Here is a 23,516-nt window from a genome sequence, read left to right as displayed (position 1 = left end):
TGGATAGATAGACAGACATAGATGGATAGATAAATAAATAGACATAGATGGATAGATAGACAGACGTAGATGGATAGATAGACAGATATAGATGGATAGATAAATAAATAGACATAGATGGATGGATAGATGGACATAAATGGATAGACAGATAGATAGACATAGATGGATAGATAGATAGAAAGACAGATGGATAGATAGATAGAAAGACAGATGGATAGATAGATGGAGATAAATAGATAGATAGATAGAAAGACAGATGGATAGATAGATGGAGATAAATAGATAGATAGATAGAAAGACAGATGGATAGATAGATGGAGATAAATGGATAGATAGAGAGAGACATAGATGGATAGATAGATAGAAAGACATAGAAGGATAGATAGACAGATAGGTCGAAATAGATGGATAGATAGATAGATAGACAAAGATGGATAGATAGATAGATAGATAGAAATAGATGGATAGATAGATAGATAGACATAGATGGATAGATAGATAGACAGATAGATAGAAATAGATGGATAGATAGATAGAAAGACATAGATGGATAGATAGATGGAGATAAATGGATAGATAGATAGATATAGATGGATAGATAAATAGATAGACATAGATAGACATAGATAGATAGATATGCATTTATATTCACGTTCCTACATCTCCTGGACAATACATTTAATAACAATCATTCCAGAGAGAGAGAGAGAGAGAGAGAGAGAGAGAGAGAGAGAGAAACACCCGTCCAACTCTCCCTCCCCTCTCTCCATCCCTCCATCTGGCCCTACACCCCAAACTGGCAGGTAAAAATGAGTAAAGGTGAGAGAGAGAGAGAGAGAGAGAGAGAGAGAGAGAGAGAGAGAGAGAGAGATGTCCCGTCCAACTCTACATGTAAATCATCTCTTGTATGCAACAGGTCAACTCTGGAACTGTCACCCTCTGTCTGTCTTTCCTCCTGCCTATGACCTCCAGTCTTTCAAACGCAGTGTGTCCAGGCATCTCCAACTGAACGGATCTTGACTTTGGCTGTTGTCTTGGTTTTGTTTTTTTTTCTTGGAGGGAACAGTTTGCGGGGTCCTGGCCTTGGGTTCCTTCTTCCTTGCATAAAAAAGAAAGAAAATTGGTTGGAACTTGGTCGTCTGTCTGTCTGCCTGTCGCTTAGCCTCACACATGAAGGATTCTTAGCAATATTAGTAAGCTCTTAGACCGAGGATGAGGTGGAGGGATGGGGTTGAGAGGTATATGAGGGAGGGGGGGAGTGAGTTGGGGGGAGGGCAGTTAAATGATGGGTGACGGAGCGACATGGAGGCGTTTTGTCTGCTGCCATCCTTTGCGGGGTTAGGGCGTCGGGCTATAGATAGATAGATAGATACATTATTAACACGAAAATGAAACTGCCAATATCACTAAGTTGGGAAGACTGACAAACTTCCTGATACATGTAACATAGCCTATTCTGACCTCGATTCATTTATATTAGGTAAACAGGATGAATACGTGACTGAGACGTGTATTCCTGTGGGTTAATGACGCTCCTTAACACCTCTCCCTAGGCAATTTATATAGTAATTGGCTTATTACACCTTGCTGTCCTCTTCTGTGTTATATAAATCATTCTTATATCGCCACACTCTTCATAAATAACTTACGAAATTACTGTATATTTACCTGCCGTATCCAAAAATAAATCGCTAAGGAATAGGTGTCAGGGAGTCTGCTTATGGATCTAGAATACGGCTGTGAATATAATGCCTACGTGACCCTGCATACAGCACGACAGGTCACATTAGGTCTCCATTATTCAACACCTTCCTATTACCTCCACTTCTGTCCCTTTCCTCGTCTACTCAGAGTTGTGGTAGTAATAGTAGTAGTAGTAGTAGTAGTAGTAGTACGAGTAGTGGTGGTGGTGGTGGTAATAACTGTAGCAGTAGTATCAGTGGTAGTAGTAGTAGTAATAATAGAAGTAGTAGTAGTAGTAGTAGTGGTGGTGATGGTGGTGGTGGTGTGGTGGTGGTAATAACTGTAGTAGTAGTAGTAGTAGTAGTAGTTGTAGTAGTAGTAGTAGTAGTAGCAGGAGTTGTAGTAGTAATAATAATAACAATAATAATAATAATAATAATAACAATAATAATAAGGAACAGCAATGACCACAAGACACCCGCATGCAAATCAATACTTTCACAACCTCTATATTTACTCTCACTTTACTAACACACTCTAACTCGCTTTACTGATAGTTTTATTTCTATTTCCTTGATTTAATTTCATGGATTTTTTTTTCCTGCCATTCATGTATAGCCACAAAAAATGAAAAAGAAAAAAAAACACAAAATAAATCACTCCAACCTTTCCTGACCCTCAGTTTATGGAATTTCTTTATATATTACCTGCTTACTCTCACCTGGACGTTATTTTGAGAAAGAGAGAGAGAGAGAGAGAGAGAGAGAGAGAGAGTCTACTGAGTTTGTAAATTTCTTCCCAATCGAAATAAATTTGTCTTGAGAGAGAAAGATGAAAAGGCAAAGTTATTTTAATTCCTATCACTCCTCAGCCTCCGCGTACAGCAAAACACACACACACACACACACACACACACACACACACACACACACACACACACACACACACACACACACACACAGATACAGATATAGATACAAACAGTGAGAGAGGTGCACACACACACACACACACACACACACACACACACACACACACACACACACACACACACACACACACACACACAAAGATACAGATATACATACAAACCGTGAGAGAGAGTTACACACACACACACACACACACACACACACAAAGATACAGATATACATACAAACCGTGAGAGAGAGGTACACACACACACACACACACACACACACACACACACACACACACACACACACACACACAAAGATGCAGATATAGATACAAACCGAGAGAGAGGTACACACACACACACACACACACACACACACACACACACACACACACACACACACACACATTCCCCAAAGCCTCACAAATGGTACAAGTCTGGAGGTCGTGTGTGCATCTTTACCAACCTACCTCTCTCTTCCCTTCTCTCCTCCCTCCTTCCTGGCGCTTCTTCTCCTCTCTATCACCCCTCTCATGGTTCGGACAGCTCTAGTATTCTCCCCCATCAAACTACAGACTATTATTTTGAACTGGGAATGAGGCGTGAGATTCTGAGTTAGTATGGTAATGTAAAGTGTATAATTGAAGGAAATATTCTAGCATTCCATTTCAGCTGCCGAAAAAATATCATTGAGATTTTTTTTAAATAATAAATCTACTCGCCAGAGGATGGAAAGGACGGAGAGTGAGAGACTAACGAGGAGAGTGTATGTGAGTGAGGTGGAGGGGGGGGGAGAGGGAGGGGGAGGCCGAGGATGAGATGGAAGGATGAAGTGGAGAGGCATATGAGAGAGGGAGGTGTGAGCTGGGAGCAGGGCAGTGAAATGGCGCTGGACGGGGCGACATGGAGGCGATTTGTTTGCGGCCACCCCTTACGGAATCGGAGCGTCTGGCAATAGATAGATAGATAGACAAGTTTGGCCTCAAAGGAAATCTGTTTTCCCCCATGTGTCCTCTTACTCTCACTGCATACCTCTCTCTCTCTCTCTCTCTTTGACTTCATACTTTTCCTTTCTCTCCCTCCTTTACTTTCTCTCCCTCCTTTACTTTCTCTCCCTCCTTTATTTTCTCTCCCTCCTCCTCTCTCTCTTTGACTTCATACCTTTCCTCTCTCTCTCTCTCTCTCTCTCTCTCTCTCTCTCTCCTTCTCCTTCGTGCCAGTCCTCCCTTCATCGCCTTTCCTCCAGACTTAACCACTATAAATTCTCTCTCTCTCTCTCTCTCTCTCTCTCGCCAGACTCACCCAATATAATCTTCTCCCAGGTCCCGCTCTGTCACGCCTCACACGCCACACTGTCAGCTTGCCACCCACACTCAAAAAAATATCCAGCAGAGGGATTTACAGACGATTTCCCTGCATCTCGTTACGTCTCTTTACTTCTATCTATCTCTCTATTGCCAGATGCCTTAATTCCGTAAGGGGTAGCCACAAACAAATCGCCTCCATGTCGCCTTGTCCCCCGCCATTTCACTGCCCTGGTCCCAATTCACATCCCCCTCTCTCATATACCTCTCCACTCCATCCCTCCATCTCATCCTGGGCCTCCCCCTCCCTCACCCTGCGGAGTGGAAAAGCAGCAAATAAATCGCCTGCCGTGTGATGTTAAGGAGAAATAAACAGAATGGAGTGACTAACATAAAATACTTGAATATTTTAGTGCCATTAGAGGGTGAATTTTCATACTTGTGATGCTGGATGGGGGGCGTACCATCCACTCACCCGACGTAGTGTAACCTTAAGGTGACTAAACTGAGTGACAAGCCAAATAGATTCATGCAACATCTACAGTCCAGGAAGCTATTTACTACGCTGGGTGGTAACCATATAAAAACAGATGGCGCCTGGTGATTTAGTGGACCAAGGAGCTCCAGCCGGGTTGAGTCTGGAAGGGTTGGTTGGAGTTTATTGCTCACATAATGCTACTCAGGGGAGAAGGAGGCAGGTTACCCCCCTTTAAATATCGGTATTAAGGAACCTAGCCCAGGGCCCCTACGCTCCTGATGGGGGGAAAAAGGAATGAATGATGACTGAAAGAATGAATGAGTGTATGAATAAGATATAACTTGAATGAATGAATGAATGAATGAAATATACCTTGATGAATGAATGAATGAATGAATGACATATATACCTTGATGAATGAATGAATGAATGAATGATATATACCTTGATGAATGAATGAATGAATGAATGAATGAGATATACCTTGATGAATGAGTGAATGAATGAATGAATGAATGAAATATACCTTGAAATAATGAATGAATGAATGAATGAATGAAATATACCTTGAATGAATGAATGAATGAATGAATAAGTGAATGAATGAATGAATGAAATATAACTTGATGAATGAATGAATGAATGAACGAATAAATGAATGAATGAAATATACCTTGATGAATGAATGAATGAATGAATGAAAGGATGAGTGAAAGGATGTATGAATAACTGAATGAATGAATGAATGAATGAACGAATGAATGAATGAATAAATGAATCAATGAATGAACGAATGAATGAATGAATGAATGAACGAATGAATGAATGAATGATAATCCTCCTTGTATCTAATCAACCCCATTCATTTTCTACATCGCCCAACTGAATAACAGCATCGCCAAATTCATCCTGTCTCTAATCAGGATATATTTTTCACGCCAAATTCCCTCGCCAAAAGTACTGAATCATCTATCTATCTATCTATCTATTGCCAGACGCCTCAATCCCGTTTGGGGTGGCCACAAACAAATCGCCTCCACGTCTCCCTGTCCCCCGCCATGTAAGCGTTTTTTCGCGTCCGCATATTGGCTGTGGTGAGTGGCTTTGCGTTGCTGTATTATTTGGTTTATTCCCGTAGGCTGAGTTCTGTTCATTACTGTGATAATAATAATAATAATAATAACAACTGCAACAATCATCATCATAGTCATCATCATCGTCTTCATAATAATAATATTGACTAATAATAATAATAATAATAATAATAATAATAATAATAATAATAATAACAACAACAACAACAATAATAATAATGATAATGACAATAATAATAATAACAGTAATAATAATAATAATAATAATAATAATGATAATGACAATAATAATAATAACAGTAATAATAATAATAATAATAATAATAATAATAATAATGATAATAATAATAATAACGTCAGTAATAATAACAATAATTACCATCATCATCATCATCATCATCGCTGCAACCATCATCATCATTCTTTCCACAGCACTTCTTCGTGACTAGCACCATAGTTTAGTGCTAATCTAGTGCTAATGCTTATTTTACTCTAACTTGGCATAAGATTTCCGTCTCTCCATCTTGAATGCCGAGTTGGAACAGTAGATTAAGACCTGATGATGCTAGTCACGAAGTGCTATGGGTAGGATGCTGAGCCGCTCCTTATTTTGTCATGAGTTAGGGAATAGAAGCTGCCTAAAAGGACGAAAATTTGGGCCAAGTTAATATAAAAGGACTCTTGTTTATATACTTCTGGTACGGATTTCTTGAGATTTTCGTGGTGTTACCTAAGCAGTAGTGCATAAAAGAAAGAAAGAAAGATAGAAAGAGAGAGAGGAAGGAAGGAAGAGAGGGAAAGAAATAAGGGCAAAGGCAAAAGAAGAGGGAAGAAAAAATCTATTGTAACTGTGATAACGATCAATAATTCTGTCATTTTTTTTTTTTTTTTTTTTTTTTCGTCATATTACCTAAAGCGTAGTGCATAGAGAAAGAAAGACAGACAGACAGACAGAAAGAAAGAGAGGGAAAGAAAAAAGGGCAAAGGAAAAAGAAGAGGGAAGAAAAATCTATTATAACTGTGATAGCGATTAATAATTTTGTCATCGATTTTTTGTGAGTTATTTAAGAGGAGCCTGTGGAGTCACATGGAGAGACAGGCTGACATGAGGATATAAAGGAGCGTTGTGGTGTGGATGTGGATGTGATAGGAAGCGTTAGGACGAACACACTGAGGTGGTTTGGCCATATGGAGAGGATGGAGGGTGAGAGACTGACGAGGAGAGTGTATGTGAGTGAGGTGTATGTGGAGTCACATGGAGAGACAGGCTGACATGAGGATATAAAGGAGCGTTGTGGTGTGGATGTGGATGTGATAGGAAGCGTTAGGACGAACACACTGAGGTGGTTTGGCCATGTGGAGAGGATGGAGGGTGAGAGACTGACGAGGAGAGTGTATGTGAGTGAGGTGTATGTGGAGTCACATGGAGAGACAGGCTGACATGAGGATATAAAGGAGCGTTGTGGTGTGGATGTGGATGTGATAGGAAGCGTTAGGACGAACACACTGAGGTGGTTTGGCCATATGGAGAGGATGGAGGGTGAGAGACTGACGAGGAGAGTGTATGTGAGTGAGGTGTATGTGGAGTCACATGGAGAGACAGGCTGACATGAGGATATAAAGGAGCGTTGTGGTGTGGATGTGGATGTGATAGGAAGCGTTAGGACGAACACACTGAGGTGGTTTGGCCATGTGGAGAGGATGGAGGGTGAGAGACTGACGAGGAGAGTGTATGTGAGTGAGGTGTATGTGGAGTCACATGGAGAGACAGGCTGACAAATGAGGATATAAAGGAGGGTTATGGTGTGGATGTGGATGTGATAGGAAGCGTTAGGACGAACACACTGAGGTGGTTTGGCCATGTGGAGAGGATGGAGGGTGAGAGACTGACGAGGAGTGTATGTAAGTGAGGTGGAGGGGGGAAGAGGGAGAGGGAGGCCGAGGAGGAGATGGAGGGATGGAGTGGAGAGGTATATGAGAGAGGGGGGTGAGTTGGGAGCAAGGACAGGGCGACGTGGAGGCGATTTGTTTGTGGCCACCCCGCACGGGATTAAGGCATCTGGCAATAGATAGATAGATAGATTTTTTCCGGGGGGGGGGAGATTTTAGCCATATTACCGAGGCAGCAATACGTAAAAGAAAAAAAAATCATGCTGACGACTAAATACAGTTAAGTACATTCGAGTTTTGGACCAGAAGGAAGTTGAAAATATTGACACTGATAATTTTTACAGTATCAGCAAAAGTCGCGTTTAAAATGGATGAATATCGCAAGAAAATAGCATTGCCATAATATCAAGTGTTTGCTGAATAAAGTTATGCTTCGAGTCGGCTGTAAATTAGGAAAGTTTCAATTTTCAAACACCGTGAAATGATGGACGGTCTTCGCCACCGTACTTTCCTTATTTACGACAAGATCAAAGCATCAAATTTTTCAGCAAGTACCCAAATTACCTCAACACTATTTTCACATGACATTTACTTCTTTAAACGTGACTTGTGCAAATACCACGAAAATCATAAATGTCGATATTTTCACCGTGGAAAGATGGACGGTCTTCGATGCTGTACTTTCCTTATTTACGACAAAATCAAAGCATAAACTTTTCCACAAGTACTCAGTATTATCCCAACACAATGTTCACGTAATATCTTTCTGCATTAAACGCGACTTGTGCAAATGCGACGTAAATCATAAATGTCGATATTTTCACTCTCCTCTGACGCCACAAACTCACAAGTGGTCCGTTTCGTGGGTCAGTTTGCTCTCGTGGTACTCTGTTGACACATGTGGTTGCCCAGCCTTTGGAAATTACCTGCTATTGGCGACAACCTTCACCTTGAAACCCTAAAGGATTATTGGAACTCTCCCTAAATGAAGCTTAATTAACTCCGCCGCTACCACGACGCATTTGTTTATATATCAATTATCTATCTGTCTATCTGTCTACATACCTACCTATCTATCTATCTATTTATCTATCTATCTATCTTGTTCACTCATCATCGACCTGTGGCCCCCGTAAAATACCTAATCAGAATCTCACCTGGCGATCTCTTATGTGTTGCTAGGATGGCTCAGTCGGCTGGTGTGGGCGTGATTGTGGCATTGGGAGTAGGCAATGAGTAAAATGATGCAGGATAGACACTGATAACACGAGCCGTCCCCACAACACACAAATCAGCCGCTGGAGTAGCCTAGAAGCTCGTTAGTCACACAAAAATATTGATCAGAGTTTTTATGCTTATTTTACCGAGGGAAAGGTGAAAGGATTGGCGCCATTTTCTTCTGCCTCTCGTTCCTCTTCTCCTTCGTCTTCTTCTTCTTCTTCTTCCTCTTCCTCCTCCTCTTCTTGCTTATCAAAATTCTCCTCCTCCTCCTCCTCTTCCTCCTCCTCCTCCTCTTCCTCCTCCTCCTTTTTCTTCTTCTTCTTCTTCATCTTCTCCTCCTCCTCCTCCACCTCCTTCTTCCTCTTCTTCTTCTTCCTTATTAACCTTCTTAGAGGCTATTTATCATTCTGAAATGTAACATATTACCAGAAATCAAGACACAAGTTCAACCACCTGAATGAATAAATTGAGGTCAGATTCTTCTTCAAGCAACCCCCCCCCCCTCGTAACACATCGTTACATCCGACTTATTCTTTTTTTTTTTTTCATTCAAGGAAGAAGGAACCCAAGGCCAGGAACCTGCAAGTTGTTCCCTCCAAGAAAAAAAAAAAAATACAAGAGAGCCAAATTCAAGATCCGTTCATTTCGAGATGCCTGGACACACTGCGTTTCAGAGACTGGAGATCATAGGAAGTGGGAAATACAGACAGAGGGGGACAGTCCCAGAGTTGACCTGTTGCATAAATGAAGGACTGGGAGTAACAGTTAACTCCTGCATTAGAGAGTTGGACAGACAAGGGATGAGAGTTTGTCATTAGACGGGTGCTACGCGCCCGCCATTGTGGTGGAGGGATGCATGCAGACAGTTCAGAGAAGCAGCGACCATCGACGTAGCGATAGAAAAGAGATAAAGATGCAACAGTGCTGCGAAGAGACAGAGGTTAAAGGGAACCAGTAAGAGGAAGAGAGTTGATGAGACGAAAAGCCTTTGACTCCACCCTATTGAGAAGAGCTGTATGTGCGGAGCCTCCCCACACATGAGAGTTGTACTCCACACAGGAGCGAATAAAACCCGTGTGTAAGTGGAGAGTGAGACTGACGAGGAGAGTGTATGTGAGTGAGGTGGAGAGGGAGAGAGGGATGGGGAGGCCAAGGATGAGATGGAGGGATGAAGTGGAGGGGTAAATGAATGAGGGGTGTGTGAGCTGGAAGCAGGGCAGTGAAAAGGCTAAGGACAGGGAGACATGGAGTGAAGGTGTTTATGCAGGTGTGAACTTGTGACTTCAATAGGTGAATGGAATCTTGGCGCAGGTGTGTGTGTGTGTGTGTGTGTGTGTGTGTGTGTGTGTGTGTGTGTTGTATGTGTGTGTGTGTGTGTGTGCCTGCCTGCCTGTACATGGTGGGTGGGGGTGGAAAGCGCTTACGTAAAATGTGTGTGTGTGTGTGTGTGTGTGTGTGTGTGTGTGTGTGTGTGTGTGTGTGTGTGTGTGTGTGTGTGTGTGTGCCTGCCTGCCTGTACATGGTGGGTGGGGGTGGAAAGCGCTTACGTAAAATGGTGAGACAGGGAGCAGAAAGCAGCAGTAGTGACAGCCATGGTCTTCTCGTCCCAGCTCCTCCTTCTCCTGCTGGGGGTGTCGCTCTCCCACGCCCTCCCCACCAACACCTCCAAGCCCTTCACCAAACGTCAGTAGCTAGTCAACCTCATTCCTGGGTCTCATCGTAAATTTTCCTATACCCTTCTTGATATACTGAATAGTCTATGTTCAGCCCCTCTCCTTCTCTCCGCCAGGTAGTTTCTCGTGTTTTGCGTGTACGGCTCAGTCAGTGCCACCCTGCGTCACTAATTTCCTAATCCCACTGCCGCTCCTCAAAATGACTTGGTATTAGAGCGAGTGTTTTGTGGCATGTTAGTGGGTGTTGTTGAAGATCACCCAAGTCTGTCTTAACGCAGTTCAACTCATTATCCTGTTTCTTGCTTCGCCCTTGCATCGAACTCCCGTCCTTTCAAACAAATCAGATTTCCTATCAACCACTCACCACCTGATCTAACCTGCGTTTCCCTCCATGCCATCAGACTTCTTCTTCAAGTCTTGGATAGAACTCAGGTCTATTCAAATAGCATTCTCTAACCAACTGGGCACACCTAGCCTATGCCCTTCCACCTAACTGTTTCCTGTTAAAATCTTGGATGTAACTCGCGTCCACTCAAACAGCAGATCACTCCTCTAACCACCTGGCCACCACCTGTTCCCATCTAAGGCTCTCTCCGTACAGCTGAGCCGCGGGTGACCTTCAATAGCGCCTGCATGTGTGGGCAGAAGAACGCTGGCAGGATCGTGGGCGGGGTGCAGACGGGCGTGAACGAGTGGCCGTGGCAGGCGGCGCTGATGTCTGGGACGCATCAATTCTGTGGCGGCTCCCTCATCAATGATCGCTACGTCCTCACCGCCGCGCACTGTACCGCAGTTAGTAGTTCATGCCTTGCACAGTACACTCCTTTGTTATAGTTATTACTGCACTTATAACCCTCATTCTTTGCACAGCACATTCCTTATTGTTATTACTTCATCTATAATCCTGCACAAGACTGGAGGGTAATCGTATCCAGCCTGTCACACCAAAGTATCCCAATGTATTTTAAATTCGTGTTGCATAATAGTCCTGTTATTTGGGATACGGCAGTAACAGTGATGGCAAAAGACAATGATAATAGTGACCCCTCTGCCGAGAGGAGTTATATTTCGGAATCTGGGAGTTCTTTGGAAAATGGGCAGTCTTCCTTACTACATCCTGGCAGTAATTTTTTTAAGCCCCAGTCATAGTGCAGGTACGACTTGTTGCAAACCTGAAAATCGCAAAACCAGTCCCTGACCACGGAGGTCTCAGAGAGGTTGTGCCACCGATCGGCTACCGGTGGTCATCCAGTGTCCGTCCAGTGGGCGGCTGAACGGCAACCATGGGCAGGTACACACAGGTCAAGACACTGGCCTGTCGCCGGCCAGTTGTCAGCAGGCCGCCGACAAACGGCGGCCGGTCTGCGTCCTGTTGCAGTTTAGACCGCAACCACTAGACCGACACCAGCCGCGGATTGGCTGGTGGCTGGTCTCGGTGCAGCCCCACCACCTGTCGCTCGACCAATCGCCGGCTGGACGGCAGCCGGACTTCAACCACCACCTCAGACATGGGGCTTGTGGACGGCAGCCACCGCTGTCCAATCGTCGCCTTGACGGAGTGCAGACGGCCACCGCACAGAGCAGGCAGCGACCGGCCTTCGTCCGGATGGCAACCACAGCTTAAAAATCAGGTGTCGCCGACCAGTTGCAGTCCTTAAGCCGGCCAGACGCAGTCCAGCCGCCCACCAGGCGGCTTCCGTGCTGCAACATCGGTGGTCACGGGAAGGTTTTTTGTACAGCACGAAAAACCTCACAACGAGTTTTTGGTCGCCATGGTGGCCTGCAGCTAGACCGAGACATGTGGAGACCGGTCGTAAACCTCACCAAAACCACCCACGACTTGCAGGTCACGGGTGGTTGGCGATAAGTCGTACCTGCAGTGTGACTGGGGCCTTATTATTATTTTTTTTATTATTATTTTTTTCACTCATCTTAAATGTCAGGACCAACTGCCTAGCCCCAGGCTCCTACGCTCCTCATGGGGCAACGTAGGATTTTACGATTGATGGATGGATGGATTATTTTTTTATTTATATGTTTTTCCTTCCTCTGTTCTGTAATATAAAAAAAACTTGCTTATAATATGAAGGAGTACATGAGAAGAGCTTAGCACCTTTTTTTTTTTTTTGTTCCACAGTCAACAGGTCAACGTTTTCTTGCAGGTCATGTAAAGTCCATCTGTAAAAAAAGAAAAAAATGTGTGCAAAAAGTTAAGCCCTTGAGGTGAAGTCAGGATTCCAGGGGCTTGAATACTGAATGACTGAATGTTTGGCCCATTTCATTAGGGGGGCTATTGGCAGTTCTCCCATCTTTGTACTTCTCAATCTTTGTTTTCTAGACCCTACCTCACTTTATTTTTACGAGGGAAAGAGGTCAGTATGACCTCTCTCCACCAATATTTGTCTCTTGCCGTCTCCTTCAGGTCTCACCAACACTCCTCTCCCACTTCTCTTTTCATTGTCCTGCATATATACTGCGTAAAAAATTTACATAAATTAATTTTCCATTGAAAAAGAAAAATAGAAACAAAACATGAAATGATGAAAACATACCTTGGTTAGTACTGTGGGGTGACGACACACCCCAAAGGACAAAAATACGTCAGTGGGTATTAATCTAAGCCTTCTCTTTCTCCCTCGTATGAAACTACCATATACACAAAGCAATGCCAAACACACCGTAATCAGTATACCCAGAAAGTGGAGGTTAGGCGCCATTCTTTTTATAACCCTTGGCGCCTTCAGAGTCCCCAACAAACTACCATCAGCAAAATAATATGAGACGCCCCATGAGGGAACTACGAAGGTGCAATGTGTCCAAAAGGTTGTATCATCTATTATCTATTTTATCTATCATCTGTCTATTACCTATCGTTACCCATCATCTGTTACCTATCTATCTGTTATCTGTTATCTGTCTATTTGTTATTCTATGATTCACTTTCTGGGTTTAGACTGTGGCACCCTCATTCAGCGTTAACCCATGGGGCTCTTATTAATCTGACCTATCCTGACCCCACCGCCAGAACCTGTCACCCAGCAGTCTGACCGTCCGCCTGGCTGAACACAACCTGGCCACCAGCGGGGAGACGACCTTAGTGACCCGCTCTGTGTCTCAGATCATCAACCACGCAAACTACAATAATGAAACCATGAAGCATGATATCGCCCTACTGAAGCTCTCATCCCCTGTCCAGGTAGGTGAAGAAGCGATGTGGTGCTGACGAAGGAGCAGGTAGGAGGTGAAGGAGCAGTGTGGTGTTGACGTGAGTGTGACTGAAGGCGTTAGAGGAAATACTTGAGATAGTTTGGTGATGTGGAGAGATAGAGAATGAGAAACTGACAGGAAAGAGTGTATTGAGTGAGGTGGTGAAAGAGATGGGGAAGGGGAAGACCGAGGATGAGCTGGAGAGATGGGCTTGAGAGATGTGGGAGAGAGGAGGATACGAGTTGAAGGGATAGCACCCATACTGAGAGGACAGAGTGACATCCATATAGTCTGTTCATTTCAAGTAAGCGTAGCAAGAGATTAACACCAGTATAATGACCTAGAGCAGCTTGTACAGCACCCTACCCGTATTCCTGACCGCCTTGGAGAGAGCTCCAACATACTTGACCTCTTCCTGACAACTAATCCTTCTGCTTACACTGTTAATCTTTTCTCTCTGTTGGGCTCCTCTGATCACAACCTTATCACCTTAACCTGTTCTATCGCTCCAGTACAGCCTGTGGACCCTCCAAAGAAACGTCGTCCGTGGTACTTTGGAGCTGCGGATTGGGAGGCCCTCAGGCAGTACTTCTTTGATTTTCCCTGGAATGATTATCGCTTCCATGGCTGGGAGCCATCTGGGTGTGCCTTGCGCATTACGGAGGTTATTCTCTCGGGCATGGAAGCATACATTCCTTTCTCATATCCTTTGACTAATGCAAGAAAACCTTGGTTTAATCACGCTTGTTCTAATGCTGTCCGCAACGAGGAGAGGGCCTATAAAAGGTACCGGAGCCAACCCACCCCTGAATCACATCTTTTATACGTTTCTGCCCGGAATCGTGCTAAGTCTGTTCTTCAATCTGCTAAAAATAATTTCATCTGTACTAAATGCTCTCAATTCTCCAACTCGAATTCTTCCCGCTCCTTCTGGCGCCTTGCCAGAAACCTTTCTAACAACTTTACCTCATCATCCTTCCCTCCTCTTTTCTACTCTGATGGCTCTGTAGCTATTTCTTCTACTGATAATGCAGATCTCTTCGCTCAGACTTTCTCCTCCAATTCTACCTTAGACGATTCCGGTGCTGTTCCTCCATCACGTCCCCCCTCTGACTTCCTCATGGCTGACATTAAAATTTCTTCAGCTGATGTATTTTCTGCCATCGCAGGCCTCAATACTAATAAGGCATATAGGCCTGATGGAGTCCCTCCTGTTGTTCTCAAGAACTGTGCTTCTGTGCTTACACCCTGCCTAGGCAAACTCTTTCGCCTTTGTCTGTCAACTTGTACCTTTCCTTCTTGCTGGAAGTTTGCTCTCATTCAGCCAGTCCCAAAGAAGGGTGACCATTCCCAGCCCTCTAACTATCGTCCAATTGCTTTAACATCCTGTATCTCAAAAGTTTTCGAGTCAATTCTTAATAGGAAAATTTTGAAGCATCTTTCTTATCACAACCTTCTTCCTGATCATCAGTATGGGTTCCGTCAGGGACGCTCCGCTGGCGATCTTCTCACCTACCTTTCAGACTCCTGGTCATCCTCCTTTCGGGACTTTAGCGAAAGCTTTGCCATTGCCTTTGACAGCTCAAAGGCTTTCGATCGAGTCTGGCATAAATCTTTAATTTCCAAACTGCCTTCTTATGGTTTCTATCGTTCTATCTGTGCCTTCATCTCTAGCTTCCTTTCTGGTCGTTTTATAGCCGCTGTTGTAGACGGCCATCGTTCTTCTCCTAGATCTATCAACAGTGGTGTTCCTCAGGGCTCTGTCCTATCACCAAATCTCTTCCTTTTATTCATCAATTTCCTTCTAAGCTGTACATCTAACCCTATCCACTCGTACACTGATGACTCCACCCTTCACCTTTCCATTCGGTTCCTGCAACTTCTATCTCAGGAGTTACTTCGGGAAACAAGGGTTGAGGTTGTGGCACACCTAATGTCTGACTTGGCTCGTATCTCTGACTGGGGTAATAATAATTTTGTTGTTTTTAATGAATCAAAGACTCAGTTTTTACACCTATCAACCCTACAAAATCTTCCACAGGTATACCCACTAATGTTTAATAATATTTAGCTTAATCCTGCATCATCCTTGAACATGCTTGGGGTTTCATTTACTCGGGACTTATCTTGGAAAGATCATATTACATCTCTTGTAAAATCTGCTTCCAAGAGATTAGGTGTGCTAAGCCGACTCCGTTCCTTCTTTACCCCTGCACAACTGTTGACTCTATACACGGGTTTTATCCGCCCTGGTGTGGAGTACATCTCTCATGTGTGGGGAGGCTCCCCACATACAGCTCTTATCAATAGGGTGGAGTCAAAGGCTTTTCATCTCATTAACTCTCCTCCTCTTACTGACTCCCTTCAACCCCTGTCTCTTTGCCGCACTGTTGCATCTTTATCTCTTTTCTATCGCTACTTCAATGGTCATTGCTCCTCTGAATTGGCTGCATGCATTCCTCCACCTCTATAACGGGCGCGTAGCACCCGTCTAGCAGCAAACTCTCATCCCTTTTCTGTCCAGCTCTCTAATGCAAGAGTTAACCATTACTCCCAGTCCTTCATTTATGCAATCGCCCTGTCCTCTGTTATTTGGTTGCCCTCCCTCCAACTCACACATCCCTCTCTTATGTGTCTCTTCACCCCATCTCTCCATCTCATTCTTGGTCTCCTTCTCCCCCTCTCGTCCTTCACCCCACACCCCCTTCTCTCATGCAACTCTCTCTCCACCCCATCCCCCCATCTCGTCCTTGGTCTCCCTCTCCCCCTCTCCTCCTCCACCTCACACTGCTCACACCCACCTCCCTCATATATCTCTGCACCCCATCCCTCCATCTCATCCTTGGTCTCTCTCTCCCACCTCACATCCCCCCTTTCTCATATGTCTCTCCACCTCATCCCTCCATCTCATCCTCGGTCTCCCTCCCCGCCTGCTTAAAACATATGTCTTATAGGTGGGCTCCACTCTCCTGCCTGTGTGCATGCCGCTTGCCAGACCCACCTACGCCGGCAAGACAGCCACAGTGACGGGCTGGGGCACCACAAGCTCCGGCGGATCATCATCCAACACGCTGAGGGAGGTTGACGTACCGGTGAGTAGGGTTTTGGTAACGCATCTTCCTAACCGATTTATTCTGTAGACAATTCTATGTGGCTAGGGAAGCTTCGTAATGCCTCTCTCATTGATTTATTACCTTCGCCAAGGAGGTTAGGTTTTCACCCCTGTCCGTTCTTTGGTTAGTTGGTTGGTTGGTTTGTGAGCAAGTTTACACAAAAGCTACTGGACGGATTTCCACGAAACTTGGTAGAAGAATGGACCTTGGCCCAGAATAGACTCCATTAAACTTTGGTGCAGATCCAGATAAAGATGCGGATCCAGTTTTTCTTTTTTTTTTTTTTCACATTCTTTAACATTGTAAGATAGGGAGGTATGCGCTCTACTGAGTGCCATTCTAGTTTTGCATGTTACACTTTAGTACCATTTTGTATGCTATCTATCTATCTATTGCCAGACACCTTAATCCCGTAAGGGGTGGCCACAAACAAATCGCCTCCATGTCACCCTGTCCCCTGCCATTTCACTGCCCTGCTCCCAGCTCACATCCGCCTCTCTCACATACCTCTCCACTCCATCCCTCCACCTCATCCTCAGCCTCCCCCTCCCTCTTCCCCCCCCTCACCTAGGATATTAACCAGCAGAATCCAAAAAATAATCGCCAAGGAATAGGTGTTAGGGAGCGTTTTCAGTGTAGTTACGAGTCGGTTTTACGAGCCTGATTTTTCAAGTTTGTATAATGAGAAGCAGATCGAGAGACATGATTATTGGTGGTGACTGTACATTATCATCTCACTCCTTTATATCACAAAAATACATCCCGTTAAGGTAGGGTGTTCAGATCCCATGGACAGTCAAATGCTATACTCATTTTACTCTAACTTGGCCTAAAATTGAAGTCTCTCCATACTGATTAGTGAGTTATCACAATAGATGAACACTTAAATATGCTGCTAGTCACAAATAAGTGCCATGGACGGGATGTAGAGCCGTAGCAATGTCTTTTTCTGTCACTGATCTACATGAAATAAGTTGCTGAAGGATGAAAATCTGGGCCAAGTTAAGGAGAACTATAGTCCATTAATTTCCCCTGCCTCTCTTATCGCTCCCTAGCACCTCCTCCTAAGTGATTTATTTTGGATATGGCTGATTAATATCCTTCTGTACGTTATTTAAGCAAACTATGGCAATGTCAGGAGAGTAAAGTTTAATAAACTGAAAAAAATTGCTTAAGAAAAGGTGTTAGGGAGCTTCATGATAATATATACTCCAGTCCACTACGTCACAGTCAAGGATCTATCAAGGTAATGAAGGAAATGAGACAGGAAATGTGATGAGACTTTTGAATTTAGTTGTACAGTAAGCAACAATAATCGTGTCGTGAAATTTGGTGAAAACATAAGCTAACGGGCTAAGCGTCTGGTACATTCCGCCGTCTGTCATACGGACGGTTCATAATGTTTCACGAGTTACCTTTAATCTTCGGACGAAACCGCGACACGACTACTGTTGCTCACTGTACCTTTCATGCCTCAGAGGGTGGGCATAGAAGTACAGGAAGTATTGATCTTAGCCACTCTGTTTTCCTGTCAGGTGCTGTCCAACTCCCAGTGTAGGGCGACACAGTATGGAACCGCCATTCTGTCCACCATGCTGTGTGCCGGCAGGACTGGCAAGGACTCCTGCCAGGGTGACTCAGGCGGCCCTCTGGTGTTCAAGGATGGTGGTGGAAACTACGACCAGGTGAGTCAAATTTACCTTGATCTTGTAAACACTGGTTTATGTGGTATTATGAACCCTTTCGTGCGCGGATAAGTTTTTAAGTTTTCTGTCCTATGAACGTCAGCTTTTCTCCCCTTCCCCGCTGGCTGCCGCATGCTCCAAAAAAGTGTATTCTCGGCTTATTATCATCACCCAAACATATTTATTTTGCCACAAAACCCACATACTCCTATTCGTCTATGTTTGTTCTACACGATAAGCAAAAAAAAAAAAAAATACTATATGTACATTAGGGCCGTGGGAATAAACATTCAGGAACATACATCTCACTTCCCAACATCATAAGTCGAATGTTTACTAATCAATCTCTACAAGTTATACAATCATTGGAAAGACAATTTTATTAGCTTTCGAATGGCAGAGGTCCCAGTTTGATACGAGGTATGGTGTTCGAGTAATAAGCGAAAAAGTAAAATACATTTCTGACAGACAACAGATTTTTTATTCGGGGAGCTCTAGCGAAAACCTTATTCAATATACTATATTCACCTTAACTTGGCCCAGATTATCGTCCTGTTCAGTCTATTTCATGTATCTCAGTGGCAGAAAATGACAATACGAAGACACTGTATCCCTTCCATTGCACTTATTCGTGACTAGCATCAAATTCTAGAGTTAATCTATGGCTCTACATCCTTTCCATAGCACATTCGTGACTAGCATCAAATTCTAGAGTTAATCTATGGCTCTACATCCTTTCCATAGCACTTATTCGTGACTAGCATCATATTCTAGAGTTAATCTATTGCTACAACTAAGCTTGCATGACAGTGAAAGGGCAATTTTAGGCCAAGTTAGAGTAAAAAGAGTATAGTATCGCAGACTACCTCCAGCACACCAACCCCTGTACCAGATGTAAGTGGAGGCAAGTGTACATTATCTTTTCTCTGTTGCTTATCCAGATTTATCATCCATCTAAGAGCCTAGCATCGAATTCTTTAATGATTAATGTATGTATCAAGTATAGCGTAGAGATTATGTATAACTGCCGTGTGTGAACAGGCATACACATACAGCACCTATGTATACTGTACGCAACACGCACGCATACATGACACATATGCAAATACAAGACACGCACATACAATACACATGCACACACAGCTCACGCACATACAGCACGAGTACATATAACACGCACCTACAACACACACACATACAACACACACGCACATACAACACACGCGCACTCAACACATATCCACATACAACACACATCTACATACAACACATCCACATTCAGCTCATGCACACACAACATACGCACACACAAAACACGCACATACAACTCACGCACATACAACACACGCACATACAACACACGCACACTCAACACTTGCACATACAACACACGCACACACAACACACGAACATACAACTCGCACACATACAAAACACGCATGTACAACACACGCACATGCAACACCCATGAAATACAATGTCATGTTACTTAATACAGGCAGCAACACAGCATCTGAGTAAGACCATACGTGTGATCCTTGCACTGGACCTAACAGACCATCTCTATTCCAGGTCTTTCCAGTAAAGGCAAGTTGTGATATGGTCCAACGGTAACACGAGTGATGGAAGTAATTTTCTAAGCTTAAAAGATGAATGTAGTGGATCTCTTGCCTTGTGCATCTTAACATTAATCCATACAGCGCTTTTCATACGGCATCACAGGCAATCTATTTGCCATTCAGCCAGCCACATCCCTCTGCACCTTCTCTGACACTTTAGTTGTACCCAGTTTCTCAGCATCCTCCTAGACACACCCTCAGCGTCCCTTCTCACTTCTCTCAGCAATCATGATGTCCTCTGTTTTTTTCCAGCCTGTTTATTGGAGGGTGTGGTGGGCAGGGGTGAGCCTTCATCGCTTCCATCCTCTTTCCAGTCACGTTAGATAGATCCATATTACAAACGTTTGTCTCCCCAACAGATAACCTCAGTATGGACCAGTAGGCCTCCCGTTATCTGTACTTTCTATGTATAATGAAAGCAGCAACCATCTTCCCATTTCCCTCTGAAGAAAATTCAAAACTGGCCAAATACAGTGGAAACCCTATCTTGACTAGCGCGTGTCTCAGATGGATCGTTCTGTCGGCTACACATTCGTCAAAGTTTGGGAAGACACTAGCTTCTCTGCGTGCAGTCCCCTTTATTCCTGTGTACTCTTCGTTTTATTAATGTGATTGTTACTCCTTTACCGTCTCCAGATCGGCATCGTGAGCTGGGGCTACGGGTGTGCAGCAAATGGCTACCCCGGCGTGTACACTCGCGTCAGCAAGTACCTGAACTGGATCAAGAAAAAAACTGCTGATGGCGTGTACTGCAGCGGCATGAGCCTCTAGCCGTAACACACACTGCCGCCAGTCATCATCTTAAAGAACTCTCACTGCTCGAAAATTAACACCCATCAAACTCTCACTGTGCTGTAATTAACTTCTGCCAAACTTAGTGCAAGCTGTTAACATCATTCTACTGTCTCTTACTGCTCAACAATTGACATCTACCCAACTCATTGAACAATTAACATCTTTCACACTCTGCACAACATCTAACATCTTTCTAGTCAGTTTCCAAACAACATCCACTTTAACCAGTTCCCGTTTACACAAGAGCCAACTGCTGACTAAACTTGGTGAAGACAAAAACTGCTGATGAGATGTAATGCAATAACAAGAGTCTATAATCAGAGACTCACATTATCACCTTGCAGAATAAACCAGACACCTTAATCCAGAAAACATATTATTCCCCCCAAATTGTCACCTTTCTAACTATGACAAATTATCTCAGTTTCTTTTTGTTACAACCAGATTCTTTGCATTCAACACAGAAGAATAGGAGTGTTCGCTCGCCTGGAGAAATGCCAGATGTCACCAATATTTTAATTTTTCAGATGGAAGAAAATCACATGTCGGGCAAAAATTTAATGTCCTTTTTCATGCATTTTACTTATTGTAAAAATACATAAATATTCTATTTCTTCTCTTTAAAACAGTATTGTGTCAATGCGGCATGAACAAAAGTAATTATAAAAAAAATATTCCACAGAGGTTCCAGCCTGATTTATGCATGCATAGAAATATACATCTTTATCCAATAACAGAAATTAGCTATAATTTATACCAACAAATTAAATTCCATGTGAGTAAGAATAAAACCTAATTCATTTCATGAAAGCATGTCGATATTTATATGTTGCCCCCGGTAAAACAAATTTTCCGAGGAAATCGAAACAGCCGTCTGTCTTCACTGGCTGCTCTCCATCACCATGCTTGCTTCGTACGTCTGGCAGCGCTAGGCTTCGGTACGCCGTAACAATTTAGAGCCTAATAAATATTAAACTATGGATAGACCATATATGCCATTTTTTGTACAAGTCAGATTATATACAAATGTCAATATTCATACGCCTTTTTTACTTCTTACAGTCCAAAAACCGTCTTTTTGGCAAATATTTTAATCTTAGGAAAGAATATACAAATACATTATTTTATCAGCAATATTTTGGGTGAAATAGCATAAGCAAGAGTGATTTACATTTTTAAATGTATTTGCTTAACCAGTATCGTAATTATCGATCAGAAAAATAACACTGAAATTTAACTAAGAGCCCCTTATACCTCAGAAACGAAAACGAGACATAGTTTCTGGCGGTGTCTGGCAGATTTTCCTCTTCGTGCAAAACACACCCATTAGTGAAGGGATTAAAACTACATCTAGGTGGCGTCACACTAAACCAAAAGTGGCTAACATGTGAGCCAGTTTTGCGAGCCGAAATGGCTAGCTGAGTCGAGTGTCTGTCACACTCGTGTGTTTTTGCGAGCCAAAACAGCTAAGTGTCGTCTGCCTTGGCGCCTCGGGGACTTTGATGCATGGTCGTGGAGTGTGCAGACGTGTTTCTCTGGCTCTCCTCTAGCTGCAGGGTTGCCTCACCGGCTTTAGCTTTGTTTTCTCCGCCACTAGGGCGTTTTTCAATAAAGTTAGGTTAGCTAGTACTAATTCTCCTCCCAGCCCTTTAGAGATATAGTAAGTGTCTATATCTGTTTCCTGAGATTGCCTTTGCTTACTCACCTCTGGAGTGTACCCCCCACTGATCGCTCTGGGGTGTGAGTTATACACGGGCGCGTCCTCCCGAGAGTGGTTTGAGAGGGTAATCTCAGACTAGGTGTGTCTTTCCCAGGTACCTTGTCCCTTGCTTGTTTTTCTTCTTCTTCCCACTTCCCCCGTGAGGGGGAAGTGGTTGCTATGACGGACGCCCCTACTGCCTCCCCCCCCTTCAGGGGGGGAGGTGGTCCTGACGAAAGTAGGAACGACCGGACTGACCACCCCCAGACTGACGGACGCCAGACTCGAGCCCCACTTGATATCCCAGTAGCTAATGCGACCTACGTCACCATACATGCGCTCGGTTCCACTCCCCTGTCCAGTCTCAATCCCTTCCTTATCAAGAAGGTGATTGACCACTGTGCGGGAGAAGTCGAACAAGGTAAAATACCTTGCTAATGGAGATCTCCTGGTCAAAACTGTAAACTCGGCACAAGTAAAGGATTTGTTGAAACTGCGCAAATTCCATTGTTACGATGTCGAAGCCAAAATCCCAGTCTCCATGAATTCTTGCAAGGGTGTTGTCACTTGCAGGGATCTCATGGTGATGAGCGAGGACGAGATCGTAAGTGAATTGGCGCAGCAAGATGTCATAGAGGCTAAATTCATAACTCGCTACTCGGAAGGCATAAGGACGAAGACAGCAACTATCATCTTGACGTTTGCCAAATCTTCTCTTCCTAATGAAATAAAAGTTGGTTACGAAATTATTCACGTTCGGCCGTACATCCCTAACCCTTTGCGTTGCCTGAAATGCCAGCTGTATGGGCATGGTACAAAGACTTGTCGGGCTTTCCAGCCAGTGTGTGGCAGGTGTGCAAGCCAGGGTCATGATGCGGAAAGTTGCACATCAGAGACAGTACGTTGCTTTCACTGCAAGGGTACTCACTCCACTTCCTCTAGGGATTGTCCCAAGTGGAAGGAGGAGAAGGAAGTCTGCACAGTGAAGGCAACTGAGGGTATTTCCTACTACGAAGCTAGGAAAAAGGTGAAGGAGTTGCATGCAACTCCCACGCCGAATAGGTCCTATGCTTCGGCGGTAATATCCCGTCCTGTGATGTGCTCTGTCGAGACGCAGACTGACCCTGTCTTCC

The 23,516-nt window shown here is 43.9% G+C and overlaps 1 protein-coding gene across 1 annotated transcript; it reads left to right on the top strand.

Moving 5' to 3' along the window:
- Positions 1-10,204: 10,204 nt before the first annotated feature.
- Positions 10,205-20,660, top strand: LOC145415371 (trypsin alpha-4-like). Its single transcript, XM_080284655.1, has 6 exons — positions 10,205-10,275; positions 10,867-11,057; positions 13,291-13,461; positions 16,427-16,564; positions 18,121-18,270; positions 20,526-20,660. Exons 2-6 carry the CDS (start codon positions 10,899-10,901, stop codon positions 20,658-20,660), a joined length of 753 nt encoding a protein of 250 aa, XP_080140781.1. The 5' UTR covers positions 10,205-10,275; positions 10,867-10,898.
- The last annotated feature ends 2,856 nt before the right edge of the window (positions 20,661-23,516 follow it).

This window comes from Coenobita brevimanus, chromosome 102 (assembly GCF_032717465.1).
Source record: "Coenobita brevimanus isolate Jiangsu-jjx chromosome 102, ASM3271746v2, whole genome shotgun sequence".
NCBI classification, from domain to species: Eukaryota; Metazoa; Arthropoda; class Malacostraca; order Decapoda; family Coenobitidae; genus Coenobita; species Coenobita brevimanus.
This window is presented reverse-complemented; position numbering and strand designations above follow the sequence as displayed.

Coding starts and splice junctions, on each gene's coding strand:
- LOC145415371 (XM_080284655.1), top strand. CDS start 10,899: ATGTGTGGGCAGAAGAACGCTGGCAGGATCGTGGGCGGGGTGCAGACG. Junction 13,462..16,426: donor AGCTCTCATCCCCTGTCCAG/GTAGGTGAAGAA, acceptor TATGTCTTATAG/GTGGGCTCCACTCTCCTGCC. Junction 18,271..20,525: donor GTGGTGGAAACTACGACCAG/GTGAGTCAAATT, acceptor TACCGTCTCCAG/ATCGGCATCGTGAGCTGGGG.